Source organism: Aedes aegypti, chromosome 2, assembly GCF_002204515.2.
Source record: "Aedes aegypti strain LVP_AGWG chromosome 2, AaegL5.0 Primary Assembly, whole genome shotgun sequence".
In the NCBI taxonomy this organism is placed as follows: Eukaryota; Metazoa; Arthropoda; class Insecta; order Diptera; family Culicidae; genus Aedes; species Aedes aegypti.
In genome coordinates this window covers 62,637,556-62,662,756 of record NC_035108.1, presented here as the reverse complement: position 1 = coordinate 62,662,756, position 25,201 = coordinate 62,637,556, and the positions used below count along the sequence as shown (strand labels likewise).

Sequence of the window (25,201 nt, the reverse complement as noted above, 5' to 3'; positions counted from 1 at the left end):
GACATATAACATACATTTACATGATTCCAGACTTTAATTTACATGACGTCATGTTTACATCACACAAATGAAGTTTACATGACGTTTAATCTTCATTATTTTTAACTGTGCAGAACGCCATTCCTCAGAATGGGACATTTCCCAGAAAAAAAATATAAGAGATTTTTGGACTGTTAAAATTCAGATAAATGGTAAATAGTAGATAGGGAACACAATTAACTGGAAAATTTAGGGAAACCCAAATTTCAGTTTTCATAGGATTCATAGGGGATGGATGCTGCTCAGCATCCATCCTCTAATTAATTAGAGTCGTGGGTTCAAATCCCACCGGTCGAGGATCTTTTCGGGTTGGAAATTTCCTCGACTTCCCAGGGCATAGAGTATCTTCGTACCTGCCATACGATATACGCATGTAAAATGGTCATTGGCACAGTAAGCTCTCAGTTAATAACTGTGGAAGTGTTCATAAGAACACTAAGCTGAGAAGCAGGCTTTGTCCCAGTGGGGACGTAATGCCAGAAAGAAGAAGAAGAAGAAGAAGTAGTTTGCTGTAAAAGGAAATTATCAAAGACAAGGGAAATTTTCTAGAGTAGGGTGCAGAGCTACTTGGGCACCTTCCATGATTCACTTTGGCATGGGGGGTTTTTCTCGGTCGAATTGTCTGAAGCAATAAGAAGCACTTCCATACGGCGCATATTATGCCAAACATGAACTCAATAGCTTTAATACAACCCACTGCCTAAGTGAATCAAAAGTTCTAAGAATAGGATCTGGCTCCCTATTCATATTTCATTATTCTTCATAATTACGAAGACAATGCACCTAAAACGATCAGTCAATGTTTAAAAGAAGGGATAATATGCTATTATTTTGTGAATATAAAGAACAATTTTAAAAGAAGGCAGAATAACTATGAATAAATAACAAATAATTTTTTGAACAGCTTAAGTCAAGTTTAATCATAAAACATAGTGTGACATATGTAAGAGCAGTTTATCTTAAACAGTTTTGCTACTTTTCCCCGAAAGTCGGTTCCCCGAACGCCAGTTCTCCAAATACTCCGTTTTCCCGAATAGCCCAGTTCCCCGAAAAGTTTCTAGCTCTCATAATTGTCATAACTTTTTGTGTTTCAAGGTGATGATCTGATATGCACCCTTCTTTACTTGTTTGGCGAGTTCAATCGTCCTTGGCATTTTTGTCAAAATGTGTTTAGTCTAGAATGATCTTATAATCTATCGAATCTCCTTCTTTTTATTGCTTATCATTCTTGCTAGTTCAGCACCCAGTCCCTGAAGTCTATTCTTTCGAGGCAACGGGTCTTTCGGAGAAATGGCTTTCGGGGAAAAATAACACAACCATGGTAAACAGCTTTTAAACAGCATTTTCCCTTAAAGATTTTGGTTGGGTCTGGCCATGAATCACGTAGTCATTTATATTGGTTTTTCAAGACCATCTCGTTCCCGCTGCGTGATCTTTTGTCCATACAAATGTTTTAAAATTCATATGGGCCATAGCCTTTGGCCAAAACCTTCCCACTCCCATATATGACCAAGTTTATGGGCGGCTCCTTAGATGGTTTGCCAGAAGCAAGGGAAGCAAACACTGTGCTTTTAAAAGGTTCTTTTAAAGTACCTTTTTTTTCAACGACAAGAGACTAAATAAATGCAATTTTTTTTCTTCCTGTTCTTCAAAAATATATAAAATTGATTCTGGGGAATGTCTCATTCTGGGGAACGTCATTCTGGGGAATGGCGATCTGGGGAATGTCATTCTGGGAAATGTCCTACAACCTAATCTTTTTGTAATCACAATACACGAGTCGGACACGATCTTGAATTCGTGGCTCACACCTCAGGAGCATACAACAGAGTTTGCGATCAAATACAATCTCTGGAGCTTCCTTCACGAATACATATAAAGACTCGTCCAGAGTGCTCTCAAGAAATCCTTTTAAAGATTCCTTTAGTGATTCTTTCAGAAATTCATTTCAGGCCTAACCTCGAATTTTTGGAAGCACTGGTCTGAAAAGCCGGACAGCGGATCGGGCTGAGGGCTTGATTAAATGGTCAATCGATCAGGTTGTCCTTGGGGATTTGAGAACTGGTCCCGTTCAAGGGGTGGATCACTTCTTCAATGCACATTGAATGTTCATGTCTCGTTTCATTTTCATCAATAAAATCGATTTTTTTGCGTTGTCTGGTCGTCGGGTTTTTTCTCGTTTTAGTTGTTTTTAGAGTACTGATAATTGCTTTTTTTTAAACTAAGGTTCCATGCATCGCATCACTAACCGAGGTGAATCCTGATCATGCAGCTTCCTACTGAGGGATTCCACGGAGGCATGCAAGTCGATTCTGATCGACCATTTCAAAAATATCTGAAACTTTGCACAGTTTTTCAGTTCCATCTAAATCGTCATTTTCCGATATCAAATCTTCAAGTTGAGTCACGACTAACTTTTCAAAAGGGTGTATGTGAAAATGGTTCAAAAATATTCTAAAAGCTGCACAGCAAAAACGGTTCGTTCGATTGTTAGACAACTAAAGAAACAAAGTTAGACAACTAAATAAAGATTCCAAAAAAAATACACACAGTAAAAAAAAATTGTTTTTGCATTAAAAAACATCATTTTTGTCACAAAAACTCAAATATCTCAAAACCCTATCGGAATACCAACGTAATTTTTTGAGGGAAAACGGTCCATTATATTAGCTATCTACCATAAAAATTTGGTGATGGTAAGCCAATAAACAAAAAAGTTATGACATTTCAAATATTTCACAAATTTGACACTTAGTGAAAATTTTTTTTTTCATTGTTAATTTTTTTTTAGGACCGCAGTTTGTTGCTGAATTTTTTGTTAAGGGTACCACATGAGGTTAACAAGTTGTTTTCATGATATTTTATTTAATTATTCATAACTATTATAGCATCTATTAGAAAGTTAGACGCGATCCAGTGTAGTGATCTAAAGTCTTGATAGTGTCATATTTTTTATTGTACGTAACTGAAGAAAAATTCTCTCAATAGTGTTGAAACCTTTTGATAAAAGAAACCTATAAGAAATCTAATATTGAAGACAAAAGCTACAAAAAAAGTTTTCTATACAGGTATACGACTAGTTTACCTGCAAAAAGTTTACCTCGTAGAGAACAAGGCGGGTCTATACCCAGGTGATCTAGTATACGTAAAGCAGGTCGGTTTTCTCGGCGCTGGTTTTCTCCACAAAGTTAAAATCTGATTACACCTGGGTATAGACCCGCCTTGGTAGAGAATAGACTTTGTTAATCATATTTGGGAGAAAGCGAGTAACTTCAACAACATCAAAAACATGATAGGTACATACCATGAACATACTCACGAAAAAGCTAAAAATATACTACCACTATGGTTATAAAAGATTTAATTGTAAAATTTTTCTTCAGTCAAGCAAACGACACCAAACTAGTCAGTAAAAACTTAAAAGTGATTTTGTTTATTAAAATCTAACGAGCAACATGAGTAGTCGCTTTCTCAACTGTTGCAGGCCGTTTGCAGAAAAAAAGTGTTCGAAAGAGCTACGAAATCTCACCGAAAGCACCATAGATAAACTGAAAGCGGCTGGTTATGCTCCAATGTCTACATTGAATACAAATTTACGCATTTGTACGTCCTGCCGTTTAAACGTTGACAAACGGGCAATCTGTCTTGCCATGGTACCATCAGCGACATCTGTTTCAACAAATCAATCAGAAGATGAGTGCATCCAGAAGGTGAACATCGAACGCTTCAACGAAGGGATAGCTGGAATAATAGTGACTCCGATTAAATGGACGAAGATGGGTTACGTCAATTATCCCGAGAAAAAATACCGTGAAATCAAAGAAGCTGTACGAAGAAACCTCTTCAAATTAGGACCTGAGGATGTGGAAAATACAGACTACGATGAGGTAATTATGAATATGAAGGAAAGGTTCTCGAATCTAGCCACGACAAGGAAAGAAAAATTATTGATTTTGTCGATGCTGCCAAGCTCGTGGTCTATTCAAGACGCCATTGATGAGTTCAAAACCAATAGAAATACAGCAAAAGAGGCAAAACAATTCAAAAATAACTGTCTTGCAACCAAAAATGCTAGGTCGAGTACTTCCTTAACAGATGAGACAAAAGAAAAAATAATTCAATATTTTGAAGACGATGAAGTAAGTAGAGCTATGCCTGTAAAAAAAGATGGAAAGCGTCAAGCAATCCAAAAACGATTAATGATGACTACTTTGAAAGAAGCGTATACACGCTTCAAGGAAATTAACGAAAATATTAAGGTAGGTTTTTCCTCATTTGCAAGCCTTCGTCCAAGGCAATGCAAGCTTCTATCCAATTCAGGAACACATAATGTTTGTGTGTGCACAACACACGAAAATATTAACCTAATCTTACATAGTTTGAAAAGAATCAATTTATGAAAGGATATCAAAATGTTAACTGGTAGTCTTTTGTGTGAAAATACAACATCAAATTGCTATCTACGATCTTGTTCGGATTGTCCAGATTCTTCATCATTGGAAAATACTTTATTCGCTGAGTTTGAAGAAAATTATATTGATCAGTTATCATTTGAGCAATGGGTGACCACGGATAGGTGTGACCTAGAAACTATTGTAAAACCTGTAGATGAGTTTGTGTCATTTTTTTGCTTGAAATTAGAAAGTTTAATTCCTCATGACTTTATTAAAACAGAGCAATCCCGCTTTTTAAAAAAATACGAAAAATACATTACAAGATGGTGAATTTTTAGTCATTTGTGATTTTTCTGAAAACTATAGCTTTGTATTGCAAGATGAAGTGCAGTCCCATCACTGGAACGTACAACAAGCTACAATTCATCCATTCGTTATTTATTTCAATGGAAGTACGCAAATTGAACATTTTAGTTTTATTGTAATTTCCGAAGATTTAAGACACGACTCAGTATCTGTAAATTTGTTCATTGCCAAAATGATTAACTTTTTACGCGTTGATAAGGATAAAGAAATCAGAAAGATATATTTCATGTCTGCATATTTCAGCAGCATCGCAGTACAAAAACCGTAAGAATTTTTCGAGCCTATGTCAATTTAAATCAAAGTACGGAATTGATGCAGAATGGCATTTCTTTGCTACGTCACATGGCAAAGGTCCTTGTGATGCTATTGGAGGAACCATAAAGCGCATGGCCACAAGAGCAAGTTTAGCCAAAGAACGTGAGCATCCAATTAAAACTGCAAAAGAACTATTTGATTGGGGGAATCGCAGAAAAGAAGAAGATTTAACCAAATTATCATTTTGTTTTACTACTACTGAAGAGTACGAATTAACGGCATCAGAGCTCAGCGAGCAATATAATAACGCGAAAACGATCCAAGGAACCCAAAAATTTCACTGTTTCATTCCATTGTCAGAAAATAAAATTAAAGCAAAACTATACTCGAACTGTACTGATAATGATGCAAAAGTGTTCGATATTGTAAAAAAATTTAATAACAATAAATAAATAAATAAGTATTAATAAAATGTTTTCATGATCTCATAACGCATACCCAAATCCAAAACTTTTAAAGTTTATATATAACATTTAGAAACTCATCGATCATACTCTAAAAAAAAATATCCTGGTAAAATTTTTTTTTATTTTCGTGTAATCTGTTAATTCATTTTAATTTATACATATATACATATACATATAATATTTATACATATACATAATATTTATACATATAATATACATAATACTAATGAATACATGAAAACGACTTGTTTAATTCACGCAAGGCCCTTAACAATAAAATCAGCAACAAACTGCGGTTCCCGTAATAATTTACACCGAAAAAATTTTTTTTTTTTCTACTAAATGTGAAAATTGTGACATGTTTGAAATGTCATAACTTTTTTGTTTATTGGTTTACCATCACCAAAATGGTAGATAGCTAATATAATGGACCGTTTTCCCTCAAAAAATTACGTTGGTATTCCGATAGGGTTTTGAGATATTTGAGTTTTTGTGTCAAAAATTATGTTTTTTAATGCAAAAAAAAAATTTTTTTTAATGTGTGTATTTTTTTTGGAATCTTTATTTAGTTGTCTAACTTTGTTTCTTTAGTTGTCTAACAATCGAACGAACCGTTTTTGCTGTGCAGCTTTTTGAATATTTTTGAACCATTTTCACATACACCCTTTTGAAAAGTTAGTCGTGACTCAACTTGAAGATTTGATATCGGAAAATGACGATTTAGATGGAACTGGAAAACTGTGCAAAGTTTCAGCTCAATAGAAAAAAATGAATTAAAAAATTTACCAAATTTTGGTGCTGTTGCTTGGAATCACTCTACTAACAAAACTCCATCCCGTGACAACCATGGAAATGCAGAGGTGATCTCGGTCTTAAGTAGCAATGGATGCCACACTAACATTCCTTCCCTTCCCCGATGACTGTAAGGACGTGGCCGGTGCTATTATTGACTTTTTAAAGTTTGGAGTTCTCGAAAGTGTACATTGAAGATGGAAAGCTAGTCCCAAGCTAAATCTCTTGGTTCCTTGTGCAACTTCGTTTATTCTGGTCAATCACAGAGTAGCAACTACGAAATGTACGGTCATCAATGCTTATGCTTATGTTTTGAGAATCACTCCTTCAGGAATCACCCCACAGATTTCACTGGAATTGTTCCATAATTTCTACCAGGGGTTATTCCTCAAAATCTATTAGACCATATTTAAGAAATTTTACTATAGATTAAACCGGGGACTACTCATACATTTTTCTAGAAATTTTTTTCTTTTAAACATTTCTTCAATAAATTTTGAAGTTCAGTACAAATTAAATACTTTATTCTATTTAATCTTGTATTTGCATCAATTCTTCATGTAATTCTTTCAAGAATTTCAGTCGATATTTTCTAGAAAATCCTGCAGGAAACTATGGTTTTCGTTTGGTAAATTTTACAATACCTAATTACTTTATCAGTTTTTCGGAATACTTATCCAAGACTTTCTCAAGAGTCTAGAATAAATCCGGAGATCTTCAAAAGACTTCACTCTTGTTGGAATTCATCATCCATTGTACCAGAATCAGTGATATTTTTCGGATTTAGTCGAGAAATATTCACTGGATTTTTTTCAGGAATTCCATCCAATTATTTTTCAACAATTTCCTTAGCATCTTCTTGGAGAAGTTTTATGGAAATCCTGGATGAATTGTTTGAGAACTTCTTTGGGATTTTTCTCGGAAGAACCTGTTGATGTTGAAGAATTCCTTAATAAAACTTGAGAAAAATCTCTCAAATTTCTAGTTTCAATATTACAGAAATTCCTTATGAACATAAGAGAAAATTTAATAAAATTCGGAGAGCGGATCTCTAGAGTTATTTCTGAATTATATGGAAGAATCGCTAGATGAGTGTCATGAGAGATCACCTCCTTGAGAAATGAATCTTTGAAGAAACCCCTGAAGTATTTTCTGAGGGTATCTTTGGAAAAATTCCTGGATGAAGTCTTCAGGAGGATACCTTGGAACGAAAATCTGAGATGATTTTTTTTGTTAAATTTGAGAAGGTTTGACTCAATAAACTCCTGAAGAAATCTTTGAATTATTAACTGAAGAAAACTTTAAGGGAATACCTGAATTTCACTCTTAGGAAATCATTAAATACATATTTATATATTGAGTGTAACGTCACGAGAAATTCGCACAAAATTTTTTGAACAGACCCTCTAAGAGATGATTGATGAGATTCTCTGAGGATTTTTTTTTATTGAAAAGTAGTTCTTGATTAGCCTCTTTCTGATCACGTTTTCAGGCTTCAGGTCTCTAAATTCATATTTTATGATAGTTAGTCGTTATCAGCCTTTTTGACTAGACGACATATGTCAATTGTATGTTAGCATAGAGCCCCTATTTTAAAAAGTCCCCTAATTTTACTCTGCACCGGGGCTCAAAATCCTTAGCTACGCTGGTTTTCAAGAATCAATATTCGAAACTAAAACCAAACTTTTTTCTTGAGATGTTTGCAAGATATTTCTTTAGATATTACTTCACGTGATTTTTCTGAAAATCTGCCTTATATATTCCATTAATAGCACCAAGAATTCTCCCCTTTCCGTCGTTTTTTTTTTGATGAATTTATCAAATTATTCTTAATGAAATATGTATCCTTACATATAGAAGTACTTTCAGATATATCTCTGAGAAAATCTTTTAGAGATCTCCAAGTATTTCTTCAGCAATTCTTCTTGGTGTAACATCTAGGATTACAACGAACAATCACTCCAAGAAAATAGATATTATTCTGAACCATAAAAAATTCTAAAACAGTTTCTATAAGATTTTTTCACAGATTTTAATAGAAACTCCTCCTGAATAGTGAGAATAAATTTCTTAGAAGCTTCCCTAAGATTTGTTTAGGTATAATTTAAACTGTTTCTCCAGATATACCTTCAAAGTTTTCTACAAAAACATTTCCAAGAGTTCTTCGAAAGTTCATCCAATTTCTAAGGGAACTTCTTCAAAACAAACTTTAGAAATAAAACTTTTGAATTCCCCAGAAGTTGTAAAATTTGGTTTCCCCATGGTAGCTGAGTTTTTGATCACAACAGTATACCTTTCAATTTTTTTTGCATCTTTCGCTCACTGAACGACGGATAACAGGCCTAAGTTGTCTGAACGAACATGGATGAACTTTTCAGTCTAGTTTGCAGTTTGTTCGTGATATGTTGCCCAAATTAAAAAAAAATCAAATCGTTTCTTGAAATAGTTACGCGATCTATAACTTAATATTAATCTGGTTTTGGAGTCAAGTCAAACAAATCTGAAAATGAAATCATCTCAACACCCCTTAAAAACTCAATTCTTTCCTCCTACAAGGATTTTTTCTTAGTATATCCGTTGCTGTAACTTGTACTATCTCAAAAGTAATATTTTAGAAAATAACTTTGGATTCCGCAGTATATTTTTGTTGTGCCCTTGAGGAATTCTTGAATAAATCACAGCAAGTTCTGGAGTACTGAAAATTTCTAAAATAATTTGTTATTTTGTTTGTTACTTATCCAAGAGGAAAATCAAATAAATTTGTAACGTCATCTTCAAAACATATTTTGAAGGAGTGTTAAGAGATATCTCAAGATTTATTGTTATTTTTTTTACGGAAATTACGTTTTTGCTGTTTCACTAAAGTTCATAAAGCATCTTTTTATAACTACAAGTTGAATAGTGCATGTGTGTTTCAATAAGTGCAAAAATGTTGTTGTTATTGAATATAATTAAAAATTGTTATTGAAACCAAATGGGCAAACCCTAGCTGAAGCAGTATTATTGTTTAGATGGCATAAATTCGAAAGATTAAGTATTTTTCGTTAAAAAGTCAAAACAATTTTTAATTAAATGTATTGTTTACCCAGCTTCAATATAACTGTATTAGCTTCAAGAGCATGTAAAAATATTTGGAATCGGTTAAGTATTCATGAAAATGTGGTGAAGCAAAGATGATTTTTTAGTAAAATGAGTAATAATTTGGATTAAAACTTTTTTTTTTTTTTTTTTTCTTTATTTGAGTGTATTTTAACACACGAGGGCTAGTTCTACACTAGGATTAAAACTATTTTTAACTGAAAATAGTTTTGGTTTTAGAAAAAGTTGATTTTCATAAATTTATTTTTTAGAGAATGATGCTAAAAGGTAAGGACTTGGTTAGGAAATAACAGAGTAATGAAAACTTCACTGAAGGTTTTGTTTTATAAATTGAAAATTCACCTTCAAGTCGCTTGCGCCACCTCTAAATCTTTATACCGTTTTGATTCATATTACGGACACTTAAGGCCTCAGTGAAGTATAACCCAGCTTGGACCATACAAAATAAATCATTCTGTATGATTTTTTAGCGTTATCGAGCGTCGGAAGCCCTTAACTTTCGGATGGTGGGTAAAGAATACGCGTCCGCAACTTGAATAATTTTAAATAAATCAAAACGTGTGGTCTTTTCATGATTCTTATTCCGGACGCTCCCTCACTTTTGTCTCATATTCCGGGCGCTTTGATTCGAATTACGGACAGCTCATGATAATCATTAATGGAACAGTCAAATCATCAATTGAAATCGTTCAACCACTTAAGAGACGTCTAAGGTAGCTGGGCATTATAAAATTGCAATGATATTTATGGAAAAAGCCTAATAAAACGAGCCTCGAAAATGAGAACTTTTGGACGGCGAAAATTGAAACATTTCGTGTGAAATGTTTCCCATACAAACGAGAGTGTCCGGAATTTGAAGCTGTCCGTAATATGAATCAAAACGGTATTTTTGGCACAAAATTTGAGGTTTTGTTATGTATTCGAACTCAACGGAGCAACTGATTTTTTGTTTTGAGAACATTCGAAAAATAGATTGCATCCTAATGTGGAGCTCTTCTGGGATGGATTATTTGACCAATTTTTCAAACCATTCCCTAATGAATTTATTTTGATCTGCAGACAAGACCCTTTGCATTTCTGATAAGACTTCAAACAGAAGCGAAATTTATCGTAATCCAATGCCGTTTTGATTCATATTACGGACACTTAAGGCCTCAGTGAAGTATAACCCAGCTTGGACCATACAAAATAAATCATTCTGTATGATTTTTAACGTTATCGAGCGTCGGAAGCCCTTAACTTGCGGATGGTGGGTAAAGAATACGCGTCCGCAACTTGAATAATTTTAAATAAATCAAAACGTGTGGCCTTTTCATGATTCTTATTCCGGACGCTCCCTCACTTTTGCCTCATATTCCGGACGCTTTGATTCGAATTACGGACAGCTCATGATAATCATTAATGGAACAGTCAAATCATCAATTGAAATCGTTCAACCACTTAAGAGACGTCTAAGGTAGCTGGGCATTATAAATTTGCAATGATATTTATGGAAAAAAAACCTAATAAAACGAGCCTCGAAAATGAGAACTTTTGGACGGCGAAAATTGAAACATTTCGTGTGAAATGTTTCCCATACAAACGAGAGTGTCCGGAATTTGAAGCTGTCCGTAATATGAATCAAAACGGTAATTTAATAATATAAATGGTGTAAAGCTAGATGGGACAATTTTTGAAAAAATCGAATGTCGGCCAGGAGGGGAGACGTTCTCCTCCCTTCCTCCTTCTGAATACGTCCATGTCCGTGTGTGGTGGAGACATTTACTAGACATAAGGCACTTGATCCACCACCACTTCAGCCACCGCCATCGCCGGTACCTTTAAGACACTAATGAGAACAAACGGCGACAGATGATGAGACGTGTCAGTTAATTTGTCGTTGGCGCACCTTCCGAAACCACATCGGAGGCCAAACTGTGGCAAAATCCTTGCGATGCGATATGAATGAATGAACTCTATGATTCTCACAAAGAATCAAGTGGTGGAACGACGATGAAACCCGCAATTTCTACGATACCCGTTTGTTTGAAGTCACACGTAAGATCATTAGAAATAGAATGGTGGCAGTCAAATTAGCAAGCATTGAAAGAACTCAATAAACTGAATAAAGAGTATAATACTAGTTCGATTACCTGATCCCGGGGCCCGAGCTTTGAATTTGGGCGCAATCTTGAACGGCTGCTGTTGCGATTCTGCGAAATTAGAGATGGGTACGCACGGTTACTTTCGATTGCACTTCAGGGGGAACAGGGAAAACAAGTTGGCACACAGTTGTCACTTTGTTGTTGCGTTATTTTCGTGGTACGGTTGTTGGTGGTTTTGTTGGATTGTGGTTTACAACCGGCTGGAGGCTCGATTTGTGCCGGTTGAATAGTAGATTCCGATTTCTTCTTGGCGTCTGGCACTGGGAGATTGTGTCGGTGTACCGTCAAACGGGGTAACTTGCAACACTTTTCAACTTCAAATCTATTTGGACAAAAAATTTAAGGACTTAGATGAACCAAATACAATCTGGTATCTTAATCGCTACGTAAAGAATGCCATGTGGTATTTATTTTATTATAATTTGGTTTCCTGGGATCAGGAGAGGCTGAAAATATGCATTTTGCATGCTACCCCTGATGTGGGGTAACATGCAACACACAATGCTGACTGAAGATTCCTTTCAAAAATGTTATCAATACCGTGTTTTATATCATTAAATAATTAACTGCAGTTAAAGTATGACAATAAAAAGAAAGTAGGTACCATAGTTTTTGAAAAATCATTATTATTGATTGAATTATGAGTATTGACCCTATCCGATTAATAAATCAACTGATTTTGTATTTGATTGGTTCCACAAGTGGAAATTCTAGCAAATCACAAGTCTTGACGGCTAGTAGAAAGCCATTCAAAAGTTTTAGTGTTACTTTTTCATCAACTGCAATGGTTTTGAGGTTTTGCTTCACATAACTTGTTTTTTATTCATAATGCAACCAGAGCAACGTATTATATATTGATAGCATGTCTTGATATGGCCTCCGTTGGTCATTGAAAATAGCTATCTTTATATTACATGCAAAAAGTTCACAATGACAGATCTGAAAGTTACAATCGAAACAGATTTTTAGAATTGATTATAGTTTTCACAAAGAAAAAATAATAAATTCCAACAATAATGCAATTATTGTTACTTTTCTAATATTTTATATCACACGTGTAATAAGTTGGTTGTTGTGGTTCAACAATTTTAATGCAATTCTACAAATAAATAGTCAATCTTGCTTTTTCAGATGTTTTTGATGACAAGCGGCAGAAAACATCTTGCCATTGAGATTTAAATTGCTGTTGCAAGTTACCCCACAAGAGTAGTCAAAAATATTTTTAATTATTTTCAGTGTTTAAATGTGAAATAAGCAAAACTTTTTTATAGTCCTTTTTCACACTATTAAATACTGTAACGAATTGCTAATACCTAGAATAATATTTATATTCCGTTTGTGTGGTACTAGGAACGATTTTCAGTCTTGTTTTTATACGATCAAATGCGTGATTTGATTTTCTCCTCCAGCAAACCAACCAAAGTAGAAATAATACCAAAATCCTCACCAAAACCTCCCTTTTTATACCTAAGGGCATTAACCGGTGTAACAAATTGGAATAATTTAACTTAATGCCTTAGAAAACGTCAATTCAGTTACATGTCGTTGTGTTGCAAGTTTCACCCCTGTTGCAAGTTACCCCGTTTGACGGTACATTAGTTTTCAATTGGAAATCGGTTATCTCTGGTGAAACAAAACACTCGGATCAGCACTAGTCTGGCTGGTCTGGGATTGACAGTAGTAATCTAAGCCGGTGTTACGGGGAGGTTAAATAGTTTTACTACTTGAGAGTAAAACTGGAGCTTCACTGCGTATGTCTACAAATGCACGAATCTTTTCATTGTATTCAATTCATATATTTATTGAAGGTTAGAGGAAAAACATATAAAGGCACCACGTCAAATATTTTTACATTTTTAAGATGTATTTAAAAAGATAAGGTTATGGTTATCAAAGAAGTGTTTCATTTTATTATGGCAGTAGGAGTTTATCTATGAGCACTGACTGACTGACAAATACAAGATATTTGCTAGGAATTTAATGCAACTACAACGACAACATAATTAAAGTTCGATAAAGACAGTTGCAATTTTAAGTACTCAGGGATCCCAGGAGAATTCTAAAGGTTTTGGGATGTGAACCGTTTGGTGATATATTCGGAGACCCCTTTGGAAACCATATTAACAAAAAAAAAAAAAAGACTTAGTAGTCGGGCTCGAAATGGGTTGGTTTAATTTACTCTATTACCACACGCGTCTTAACTTGTAGGTAACTATAAGGGACATAAACGTTTTTATTTCATCTTTGATGCAAACCTCTTTGACACCTTCAAATTTCCTAGAAATCTCATAAAACTTCCATGAGTACCGCTGAGAACCTAATTCATAGACTTCTTTTAGAACTACTGACTATTCCTTGATTCCCTTGAGAAGCTTTTCAAATTCCCTGAGTAACTTTTGAATTTTTCTAAATTTTCCACTAAGAATTTTAAACCATTGTCGGTATCTTTAGCTAGTTTTCAACAACTTAATATTTCGGTGATTTTTTTTAATTACGTCATTACCCATATCATTGTTTACCAAGAAAAAATAATGTAATGTGTGCCATCCCGAGCAAAGCTGGAGACCATATTGAAAACTAATTTTGATGTTGTGATGTCGCGAATTTCGATAACTCAGTTTGCTGTTATTTTTGTCGTTTGAACGGTTAAAATATCAAAACTGAGAGCAAAAAAATGTTCCCATGAAATCAAATTGAAAACTATTTTTGCTCTCAGTAACAGCATATTGAAAACTGTTTCTGCTATCAGATTGAGAACTCATTGAGATATACAGCCATTCCATGAAAAACCGATCTAGTGGGTCTCCGAATTCCGTGCAAATTTGCTATTTTGTCCCTTATCCGAAATAAGGATACACGTATTTTTGGATTTTTTGATTAGGGGGACCATTTCCGAAATAGGGTGACCAGAAAAATCGCGATTTTGCAAAATTTTTATTTAAAAAAAAATTATAACTTTTGAACCGTTCGACCGATTTTCAATCTTTTTGGACGAAATGAAGGCTAAAGATTTTGACTTTTCGGAAAAAATATATAATTTCACAAAAATTGTGTTTTTTACATGAAAAAACTCAAAAGTTTCCGTTTTTTCGTGTTTTGAAGGCCTCGGGACCAAAGGAGCTATTGCTGCTCTCATTTTTTCTTAAAAGTTTAGAAAATTTTACGTAAACTGTCAAATTTTCAGCGATGTATGTTTTTTAGTTTTTGAGATATATTTTTTTGAAAATAAAAAATCAGTCATTTTTATTTTTCATCGGCACACACTGTAGATCTCAGCGCATTAGATTTGTAATGTTTAAAAAATCATAACTTTTGAACAGCTCAACCGATTTCCAATCTTTTTTCATGGAATGAAAGCTTAAGGTCTCAACTTTTCAGAAAAAATAGAAAAAATAGAAAACTTTGAAAAAAAAATTTATCACATTAAAATATATGAAAATTTCTAAAAAAAAAAACTAGAAATTTTCATATTTTTTCACGTAACATATTTTTATCAGATTTTTCAATTTTGTCTGAATAGTTGAAATTTTAAGCTCTCATTCCATACAAAAAGATTGGAAATCGGTTAAGCTGTTCAAAAGTTAAACATTACAAATCTAATGCGCTGAGACCTACAGTGTGTGCCGATAAAAAATGACTGAATTTTTTATTTTCAAAAAAATATATCTCAAATCTAAGAAACATACATCGCTGAAAATTTGACAGTATACGTAAAATTTTCTAAACTTTTAAGAAAAAATGAGAGCAGCAATAGCTCCTTTGGTCCCGAGGCCTTCAAAACACGAAAAAACGGAAACTTTTGAGTTTTTTTCATGTAAAAAACACAATTTTTGTGAAATTATATATTTTTTCCGAAAAGTCAAAATTTTAAGCCTTCATTTCGTCCAAAAAGATTGAAAATCGTTTAAACGGTTCAAAAGTTATAATTTAAAAAAAAATTTTTTGCAAAATCGCGATTTTTCTGGTCACCCTATTTCGGAAATGGTCACCCTAATCAAAAAATCAAAAAATACGTGTATCCTTATTTCGGATAAGGAAAAAAATAGCAAATTTTCACGGAATTCGGAGACTCACTAGATCGGTTTTTCATGGAATGGCTGTATACATATTTTTAATTGATATTGCAACGAGGCTGCGTGTAAATAGATGCTTAATTTTTAAATTCTCATAGTCTTTATACATGTAGCACGAATGAATTTATAATTATATAAAATGGAAACATTACCAAAAATTTTAAATGGTAGCAGAACGAAAACAAAATATGATATCAAATATTTCAATGACGAATTGATAGCAATTTTTGAATTCAATTTGATGCTGAAAACAGAATATGTTTTCGACTTGCTTTCTTTTTGATGTTGGACTTTACTCGGGATAGCATCAACTATGAATTGATTCCAAACTGTTGGCTGTAGGAAGTTCTATATCAAAATCCTTGTGAACTACACATGTGAACTCTTAAGAAATTCCTAAGAATCTTTGTGATCTGTTTGAATACGTTTGTAAACCCGTTAGGAACACATTAGAACTCAAAATGGAAATCCCTTTAAGCACCCATAGTTATTCTTATAAACCTCTGAACCCTCTTGGGTAAATGTGAAAAACGCTTGGGATACCTTGAAATTATTTGAAAATCATAAGTGAAGTCAGAGAAATACACAGGCCTGATGGCTGATTTCATTTGTTCAAATAATATGATTAATATCAAAGTAAATGCTTGGAGAATTCTAAGCACACAAGCTAGTGTAAAAATTCTTCATAGAAATTTTTATTCAATTTAATGATATGTTGGTTATGTCAAAAATTAGCAACGGATCTTTCATGGAATATGTAAAAAATCAGCATTGAAACTTATAAGGTTTCCGTCAATGTTTTTTTTTCTGCATCCAGAAATTCTTTGAAAACAAACGTTAATATATTCTTGTGTATGTTGATGCTTTCGATTAATTGTAGTTCACATCGAAGATTTTTCTACGTCCGACGTTTCAATGGGCTATGTCATCTTTTTCAAGGATTTTATAAGGTTGAACAAGTCTTAATTTAAAATTACAAAAACAAATAAGAACCATACATACCAGCAGAATAACGCAATAACGTGATCTACAAGGCCCCACATGAAGACTGAGACTGCGCGGCAAGCTACGTTGGGCTCACTACAACAACAAGAAAGAGGACCACGTGATTATTGAGCTGAAATCGAATTCAGTCCATGAGTCCTCTCGTGGTGTAGAGGTAACGCGCCCTATTTAATGAACAGGCTGTCGTGAGTTCGATTCTCACCGAGAAAACGTGTAATTTTTTGGCAAACTTCACATCAATTTGTCGATGTAATCCAATTGCAAAGTATATGTTATATTTAGTTTTCCGGCGCATATCACAAATCCGAACAAACTTCTTCTTCTTTCTGGCATTACGTCCCCACTGGGACAGAGCCTGCTTCTCAGCTTAGTGTTCTTATGAGCACTTCCACAGTTATTAACTGAGAGCTTACTGTGCAAATGACCATTTTTGCATGCGTATATCGTGTGGCAGGTACGAAGATACTTTATGCCCTGGGAAGTCGAGAAAATTTCCAACCCGAAAAGATCCTCGACCGGTGGGATTCGAACCCACGACCCTCAGCTTGGTCTTGCTGAATAGCTGCGCGTTTACCGCTACGGCTATCTGGGCCCCGAACAAACTAAATAAGCTTATTACTGATATGGACGAACAAACCAAAGACAATTATAACAGCTCTGAAGGCGGCCATAGGCCTAAAGGAGAGAAGGGCTCTCTTTCTTTATTCGGCTGATAAAACAAGCATAGTTTTGGTTTGGATAAAACGGAGATACTTTTTACTTATAGTTGGTACTCCGCTCTCACCATCTTGGAAATGTGCCACATCATTAATACGGACAAGACGGAACAAACGGGGCGACTGTGATAGTTTGAGTACAACTTATGCAGGGATTTTACACACATTCAAGACGAAAATCAAAACAAAACACATAGACAGACAGGTATCTTATAACCAGACTAATACAACTAATACCGATAATCATACCTAAACGCTGAGTATGGCCTACTTAACTTGCAAGCAATATATTACCCTCAACTTTTCTTTCCTTTAATCATAAAAAATTTACTGTTTTAACCTACATGGTTAAGTGGCGAGTAAGATCGATTAGTTGTTCAGTGCTTGTAATTTTCAGTTTTCCTTTGTCCAACTGTACAGTTAGTATTTTTCTAACTTTTTTATGATTAAAAAATCTAAATGTGTGTAATTTGACTTTTAGGAAATTGATTAGCACTGATAAATCGACGATTTTCTGTAAAGTTGTAATGTTTCATTTGTGCTTTTGTAATTTTACATTAAGCCTTGTTTAACCTTATAGAACCCTTGAAAAAGATTGCATATCTCATTGAATCGTCAGGCACATATCATACACTGATAGGCAAAATAAAGTGCCCACCTCACCAGTTTTCGAATTTCTCTCATTGATTCGGTTCAAATTAAAGTTAACACACTTAAATCTTTTTTGATGTTTTATTTTTGATATTCTTTTAAAGTTGCACTTACGAAAATTTGATAAATAAAAAGAATTTTACCCAAAGAAAAAAAAAATCAATTTGTATTGAAAAAAAAGCGGTTTAATCCGACAAGACCGGAAGAAAGACTTGGTCTTCTTGGCAGTATGCTTTGGGTCGTTGTTCTAGAGAAATATGAATTTCTCTTCAAGGCCCGTCTGGATCAGCGAAACCTCCAGATTTTCCCGCAAGATGTTGATGTAGGAATCTGCCGTCATTATTCCGTCGGTTTTAACGAAGCTTCCTACTCCACTCCATGAAAAACAACCCCAAACCATCACATTTCATCACATCACACCTCCATGCGTCACCGTTCCTTGGATGTAGCGCTCCTGAAGCTCGATCTGTTTAACCAGAAGCGGCATGCTCGAGTGTGGTGCCGAGCGCCACATCCAAGGAACGGTGAAGCATGGAGGAGGAAATGTGATGGTCTGAGGGTGTTTTTCATGGAGTGGAGTAGGAAGCCTCGTGAAAACCGACGGAATAATGACGGCAGATTCCTACATCAACATCTTGCGGGAAAATCTGGAGGTTTCGCTGATCCAGACGGGCCTTGAAGAGAAATTCATATTTCTCTAGAACAACGACCCGAAGCATACTGCCAAGAAGACCAAGTCTTTCTTCCGGTCTTGTCGGATTAAACCGCTGGAATGGCCTCCACAAAGCCCAGACCTCAACCCCATCATGGATTTTTGGGCGATTCTCGATGCCAGGGTTGACAAAACTAGTGTTACCAACAAAAATAATTATTTTGAAGCCTTGAAGCGCGCCTGGGAAGAACTAGAACCACAACACCTACAAAACCTGGTGAAAAGCATGCCGAAGCGCCTCCAGTAAGTCTTTAAAGTCAAAGGAGGACACATTAACTGTAAATTTGCTTTTTATTTTTCTTAAATCATCTTTTCTGGGGCCAAGAAGGAAGTGGGCACTTTATTTTGTCACTATTTTTTTCAATACAAATTGATTTTCTTTTTCTTAGAGTAAAATTCTTTTCTTTATCAAAATTTTGTAAGTGCAACTTTAAAAGAATATCAAAAATAAAATATCAAGAGAGATTTAAGTGTGTTAACTTTAATTTGAACCAAATCAATGGGAGAAATTCGAAAACTGGTAAGGTGGGCACTTTATTTTGCCTATCAGTGTATGTGCAACTTAGAAGCGAAAGTAAGTTGAAAGCTTGTACCTACTTCCAGCAGCTAGCAAGTGGTATATCTAGTATAGAAGACATCGAACTGTCATTGGTAAACAAGACCATAGGATTGGAGCAGTAGAACAGTTGCGGATTGCAGACATTAAGATCGAGGATGTTCGACAACGTTGGGAAGCAATGTCTGAAGACAAAACAATTCGAACTTATAAAATGGTAGTTATAGCTTAATAGAATACTAGAGCTTGAGCTTGATTGGCCGCTAATGGTTGATACCCCAGTATCGCCAGATCAGCTGCATTTACACAAGGAACCAACCTTGGGACTCACCAGACACCCTCAGTGTAGAAGTGCTGATTGTCTTCTATTTCTTCTTTTTTATTCTCCCACAGTAGACCGTATATACCACTGTGACTACGCCAGCTCATGCGGGAAGGTGTAGCGTTGGTATTATTTTTATGGCAGAGAGGCTTGCTGTTTGGTTAGCAGGATGGTGGAAAAAGGAAGCGTCGGGAAACGGTTTTTTTTTCGTCTCGGGTTCTAGCAAATGATAGATCAACTGTGATATTGATATTGAGAGTGGAAGACAGAAGCAAGTGCAATATACAACTACAAAGTACGGGGAAAGTGACGGACCTGGGATTTAACCCATAACCTTTTGCTAATGAAGCTGAAGCGGTAGCCATTAGACCACCAACCATGTCTTGTAGTAATAGCTTAATGGCATACTGTAGTAAATCTTACTACATTAAGATGTTTGTCTTGCCTAACACAGAACACCTAGATATAAATGTATTACTGACAGACAGACATACTGTCACAACTCTTCACCCTGATAAAAAGAAATTGAAAGGATAAGAAATGTATGATTTGTTGAAAATTAGCAAAGTAAATGAATGATTTGTTGGTTATTAACAAAGCATTTAAAATAATTTGTTACAAGTGATGTATGTAGGTGACACTCGTAAAGGTCGGGTATCAATGCTGGAAGACATTTACCTGGAGTTTAAAAGAATCTTTCAAGAAAAGTCCTTAAGGTGAAGACGAATCGAAGCCAAACTTCAAATTTTCAAGAGCACGGATATGGAGAACCAAGCATCCGTTCACCACCAGCGACTGACCAATCGATTAAGTTTTCACCTTAAATGGATGTTTTGTTCTCCAGATTTAAAATTTGAAGTTTGGCTTCGATTCATCTCCACCTTAAATCTCAACATCATCTTACAGTTCGCTACGAAAAACAGGTTTATTTAGGGGGCCTTATTGGTTAAAGCAACATAGGATTATCAAGAATTTGTGATTGTCACAAAAAAATCCGCTTGCAAATGGAAGCTCTCAGTCGATAACTATGGAAGTACTCATAAGAAAACTATGCTGAGAAGCAGGCTATGGTAGGATATAACGCCAAAAAAATTATCATTCTCGAAGAGATCTATTTTTTAAATTTGTTACTCTGTATCACCTAGATTTACAAATGAACCTATCTACGGCAGAAAACCTCTTCAATGAAAGGTAATTAAATTCAACTCAATTTGATCTATCTCAGCTATAAAAATGTGCTATCAAATGAAACATAGTTGCGATATACCGTGTTCCCTTTATTGATTTTACGATTTTTTTTTTTTTTCATCTGAAGATTCTCAGTTTTCTCGTATTGAAGTAATCCATTGTTGGCGCCCATAAAAAATCCCCTAAATCCCAACGCCACCCGAGTGAAGACTCACTAAACCACGTCAACAATCTCCCAGTTGAGCCAATAAATCTTCCTATCCATTATGCAACACCGCACATTTCTCCACAATTTTTATCTTCATCTGGCATAGTGTCAGTTAGTCAGTCAGTGGCGGCAGCACAGCTCATCAGCTCCACCATCGCAGCTTCTATAGTCCCGACCAGAATCCAATAATAAGATTATAACAGATGTATATCAATAGCAGTTACAAATAACAGAAGTCGATATAATTTGATTATCAAGATGGCTTTGTTCTGAACTTGTTATATTTTTTATTAACACTTGTTATGTTCTTGACATTGAATTTGTTAGTTCGTAGTTTGTATTTGTAGATGACATCCTAAACTATAAACAGAAATATAATTTGCAATAATTTTGTTATTTTGTTACATACTTGAAACAAAAAATCTTTAATTATTTGGTTACACATAATTTTAATTTGATTTGTTATATTTTTGTTTTATCTGGTGATAACTTAGTTAGACTTTTTGTTATTTTAACTACTAACGATACACTTTTTATAACAACTGGTGATTTGAAATTATCATATCAGGTTATCACATGCTGTTATAATCTTGCTTCTTCCATCTGATCGGGACAAACTAGACAGCTTTTTCCAACAATCCGAAGCTGCGTGAGGTAGGATTCAAAACTAGGTTCCCTCGCGAATGCCGGCAGCCGCAGTCCCAAATGATGACGATGACGATGATGGTCCAAACAAAACCGCATCGCAGTCTAGCACATTTCCACCGAAACCACCACTGAAAACAACACTCATCGTGACTTATGTTGTATAGAGCACGGAACACTAACCCTGACCCATTTTATTTTCTTTTCTGCGGATTCACGATTTTTTCTTCTGCCTTCACTACCACGGCTTATGCTCTCCAGGCCTTTTTTTTCTATCGCCGCAGTGGATTCACTCTTTTCACTGAATGGTTGCGCTTTTCACACGTTTTCCTCTAGATTCGGTAGCACTGAACTGGGACTGGGGAAAGATGAAATGTGATGTTTACTGACGAGGATTCCGGCGATCTCCGCGCGACTTAATTTTTCATCGGCACATTTTTCCACACAGCTGAAAGTTATTACAATCTTTCGGGGAATTTTCACAGGAAGCGTGGGCGGACGCAAAGGTGGTGGTTGGTTTGTTGGTTGGCAGACATTCACTACGCGTCATTGCACGAAACTATGCTACAACTTTATTTACGACGGGAAAGAAGACACTTGTTTGTGATGTAAATTACGAACCGTGGATGATGTGATGGGTTTCATTATGTATCAGTCTAAGGAGGGGTTACACCAAGTCGATCCGTTTTTAACGGAAAGTCTGAATCCCCAAAGGAATGATTGAATTTTCATTCTTTTTTCTTCGTTACCACGGAACGTCACCCACGACCCACCCACAATTTCCCCACAAGTTCCGGGCGGAAACACGCACGACGTATCAGCTATTAGAATGCTGGCTCCAGAGGCACGTTCCCCGTCAATTGAGTGATTTGTGCCTTCACTATATTTGGGCTATTTCAACATCAACCCGATGTAGGCTTACCAGACGGTATTCTTTGAGATAACATGTCCTTCTGTTTGACCACACGTCCTCTCGACCTCCTTTGGACTAAAAATGTCCTCCATTTTCAATGGCGAAATTATAAACCGTGTCTGATGAGATAGATTTCATTCTGCACCAGTCTATGGAGTATTTCCTTCAATAGTCAAACCTCGCGCCCATCAGTCGTCGATGGAAAGTCAAAATCCCCAACGAAAAAACCATTTAGCTCTGATTGAATTTTCATCTTCCTTCCTTCCTTCCCTCGTGGCGCCACCCACGACCCACCCTCAATTTCCCACACAAGTTCCGGACGGATGAACGCACCAGTCAGCTAAGGCAAGTCAGTCAGCTAAGGCAAGTCAGTCAGCTAAGGCAAGTCAGTCAGCGTCCGCGCCCCGAAATGCTAATTAAAAATAACACATATATTTCTCGCCTTGAGCAAAGGCAAAAGACGATTCCCGCTGCGCCGCCCGGTATTCGCCCTTCTTGGAAGTTTTTTCTTCGAACGACGACAACGATTGGTGTCCGCGAATTTCGGTTTCTTTTCGGCGACCTGACCGGGAATTGGTTGGACAAACAAACATCCGGAACCCAAACACCACGCGCCGTTTTTTTTACGGGAAGAGGGACGAAGTTTCCGCATCATCGATGATTGCCTTCGCATTCGTGTAGGGGAAATGGGTGTGAAATGCGCTTTCGGAATAAAACGTGTTTATTGAATATTTCCAAGATTAATAGTTTTTAAGTCAAATTCGATCAGTTCATTCGATGGCTCTACCAATTAAGACGCATCTCACGAAAAAAAACTGCACAATATCCACATAAAAAAGAATAAAAAAATCAAAAATTATTTTGACAACCTTGAGAACATTTGACGTGGCGCAAAATGCGGCATAATCAATGGTCTCTCAACAACCATTGGTGAAATTTAAACTATGCCACAAAAATATCATACTCAAAGGAGACATATGACTGTATAGAATCGGAGGCAATACGCTAAAATTTTGAAAATAGCTGGTTTTTTTTTCCTAAACAATCCTTTTTCCGAGCTGGTAGCGGAACCGAAAAGAGACTAAATGGGAATAAAAAAAAACAGGAATTAAGACATAAGAGTTATATCACAAAGAGAACTAAGTAAACATTTCTAGAAAACTTTTTCAACCATAAATCTCTCTGAGAATACCTTCATAAATTGCTCAGAAGATTCTTCAAAGAATTTTTCCAGCCATTTTCTAGGGATGTCTTTAGGAAAATGTCAAGGGTTACCAAGTTTTCTAATCCAGTTTGATGTCTTCGACAAAGCTGCTCAGTAGATCTAGGGCTATTTGGCGGTGAAGAGGCTGATAAGGAATTCATCCCCTAGATGGCGCTAGTTAGAAGAAATCCTGCATCTTCTCTATCTCAAGATCCTAACCAGCTAGAAGGTTAGTGTCTTCGGCAAAGATATTCGGTAGATTGATTGCTATCTGGAGGTGAAAACTCTGATTGAGAATTTATTCGCTAGGTGGCGCTGGTAACGATTTTTTTACGATATTCTGTTTCTCAACATCAGCTTATCAGCTAGAAGTTTGGTGTTCTCGGCTAGACCGTTCAATAGATTAAAGGGCTATCTTGTGGTGGAAAATCTGGTTCGAAACACATCCAATACGTAGCGCTAGTAACACATTTTTTTCAATCTTTTGTATCTTAAGATCAGATGATAAAAACTGATAAGGATTGTCTGGCCAAGACAAATCTAATTAAAAGTTCAACGCTACACACTGGGGCAGCTCGGTGTTTTCGACGGCCAAAACCTCTAGCATGCATATCCAGAGTAATGGAAATTTTGGCCATCGAAAACAACGATCTGCCCCAGTGTGCGCTGGTAAGCAATAAGCTCGATATACTAGAAAATAAAGATACGTGTCTAACGGTGGAATCCATTTGAGGAATAATCTGATAGATGGCGCTACGGTCCTCTTATAATAGATTCATAAAAAGAATCTTCATATTGAATGATGGGGACGGACCTGGTGTAGTGGTTAGAACACTCTCCTCTTACGCCGAGGACCTGGGATCGAATCCCATCCCCGACATAGTCACTTATGACGTAAAAAGTTATAGTGACGACTTCCTTCGGAAGGGAAGTAAAGCCGTTGGTCCCGAGATGAACTAGCCCAGGGCTAAAAATATCGTTAATAAAGTCAAACCAACCAACCAACTATTGAATGATAGTACTACATTTAAAGTTAGTTTTCATGGCTTGCTAAATAGTCTTTTAAAGCGAACTTGCATTGATTTTGTGTTTAATCTTTCAATATATCCTTTATTTTGTTTCTTGAAAATCGAGTTATAGATAGTTGACTGTAGTTTGATGTTAATTCAAACTTCTGTATCTCAGGACAAACTGTATGGACTCTTTGTATTACAATAACGAACTAGCCTCGTTAGGGTCTTCATGGTCTTAGCAGACTAGCTCTCAACATTTTTAAGTTAATCTATAAGTAATTACAATTTTTGTTACTGATGACTTACTGAACACTTATAGAAACATGTTCGATTTTAGAGTTACGAAAACCTGCATGAATGATGTTCACTAAAATTGTGTATTAAGATACATTTAACTATTTTTAAATAATCGACATGCAATAGGATATATGCATCGCAT

At 35.6% G+C, this 25,201-nt stretch overlaps 1 protein-coding gene across 19 annotated transcripts in view; it reads right to left on the bottom strand.

Moving 5' to 3' along the window:
- The window catches only part of LOC5576943 (sorbin and SH3 domain-containing protein 1), a 554,761-nt gene that overhangs the window by 289,084 nt on the left and 240,476 nt on the right, over positions 1–25,201 (bottom strand). For 2 of the 19 annotated variants that reach the window (XM_021841002.1, XM_021841004.1), the window contains exons 2-3: positions 21,816–21,990; positions 11,545–11,604 (exon numbers count right to left, since the gene is read on the bottom strand). The exons of 15 other annotated variants lie outside the window; for them this stretch is intronic. In XM_021841002.1, coding sequence (XP_021696694.1) covers positions 11,545–11,604; positions 21,816–21,825 — 70 coding nt within the window. In that variant the 5' untranslated portion in view covers positions 21,826–21,990. Of the gene's footprint in view, positions 1–11,544; positions 11,605–21,815; positions 22,081–25,201 lie in introns of all 19 variants that reach the window. 2 more of the 19 variants (XM_021841006.1, XM_021841003.1) reach the window with 2 other exon arrangements.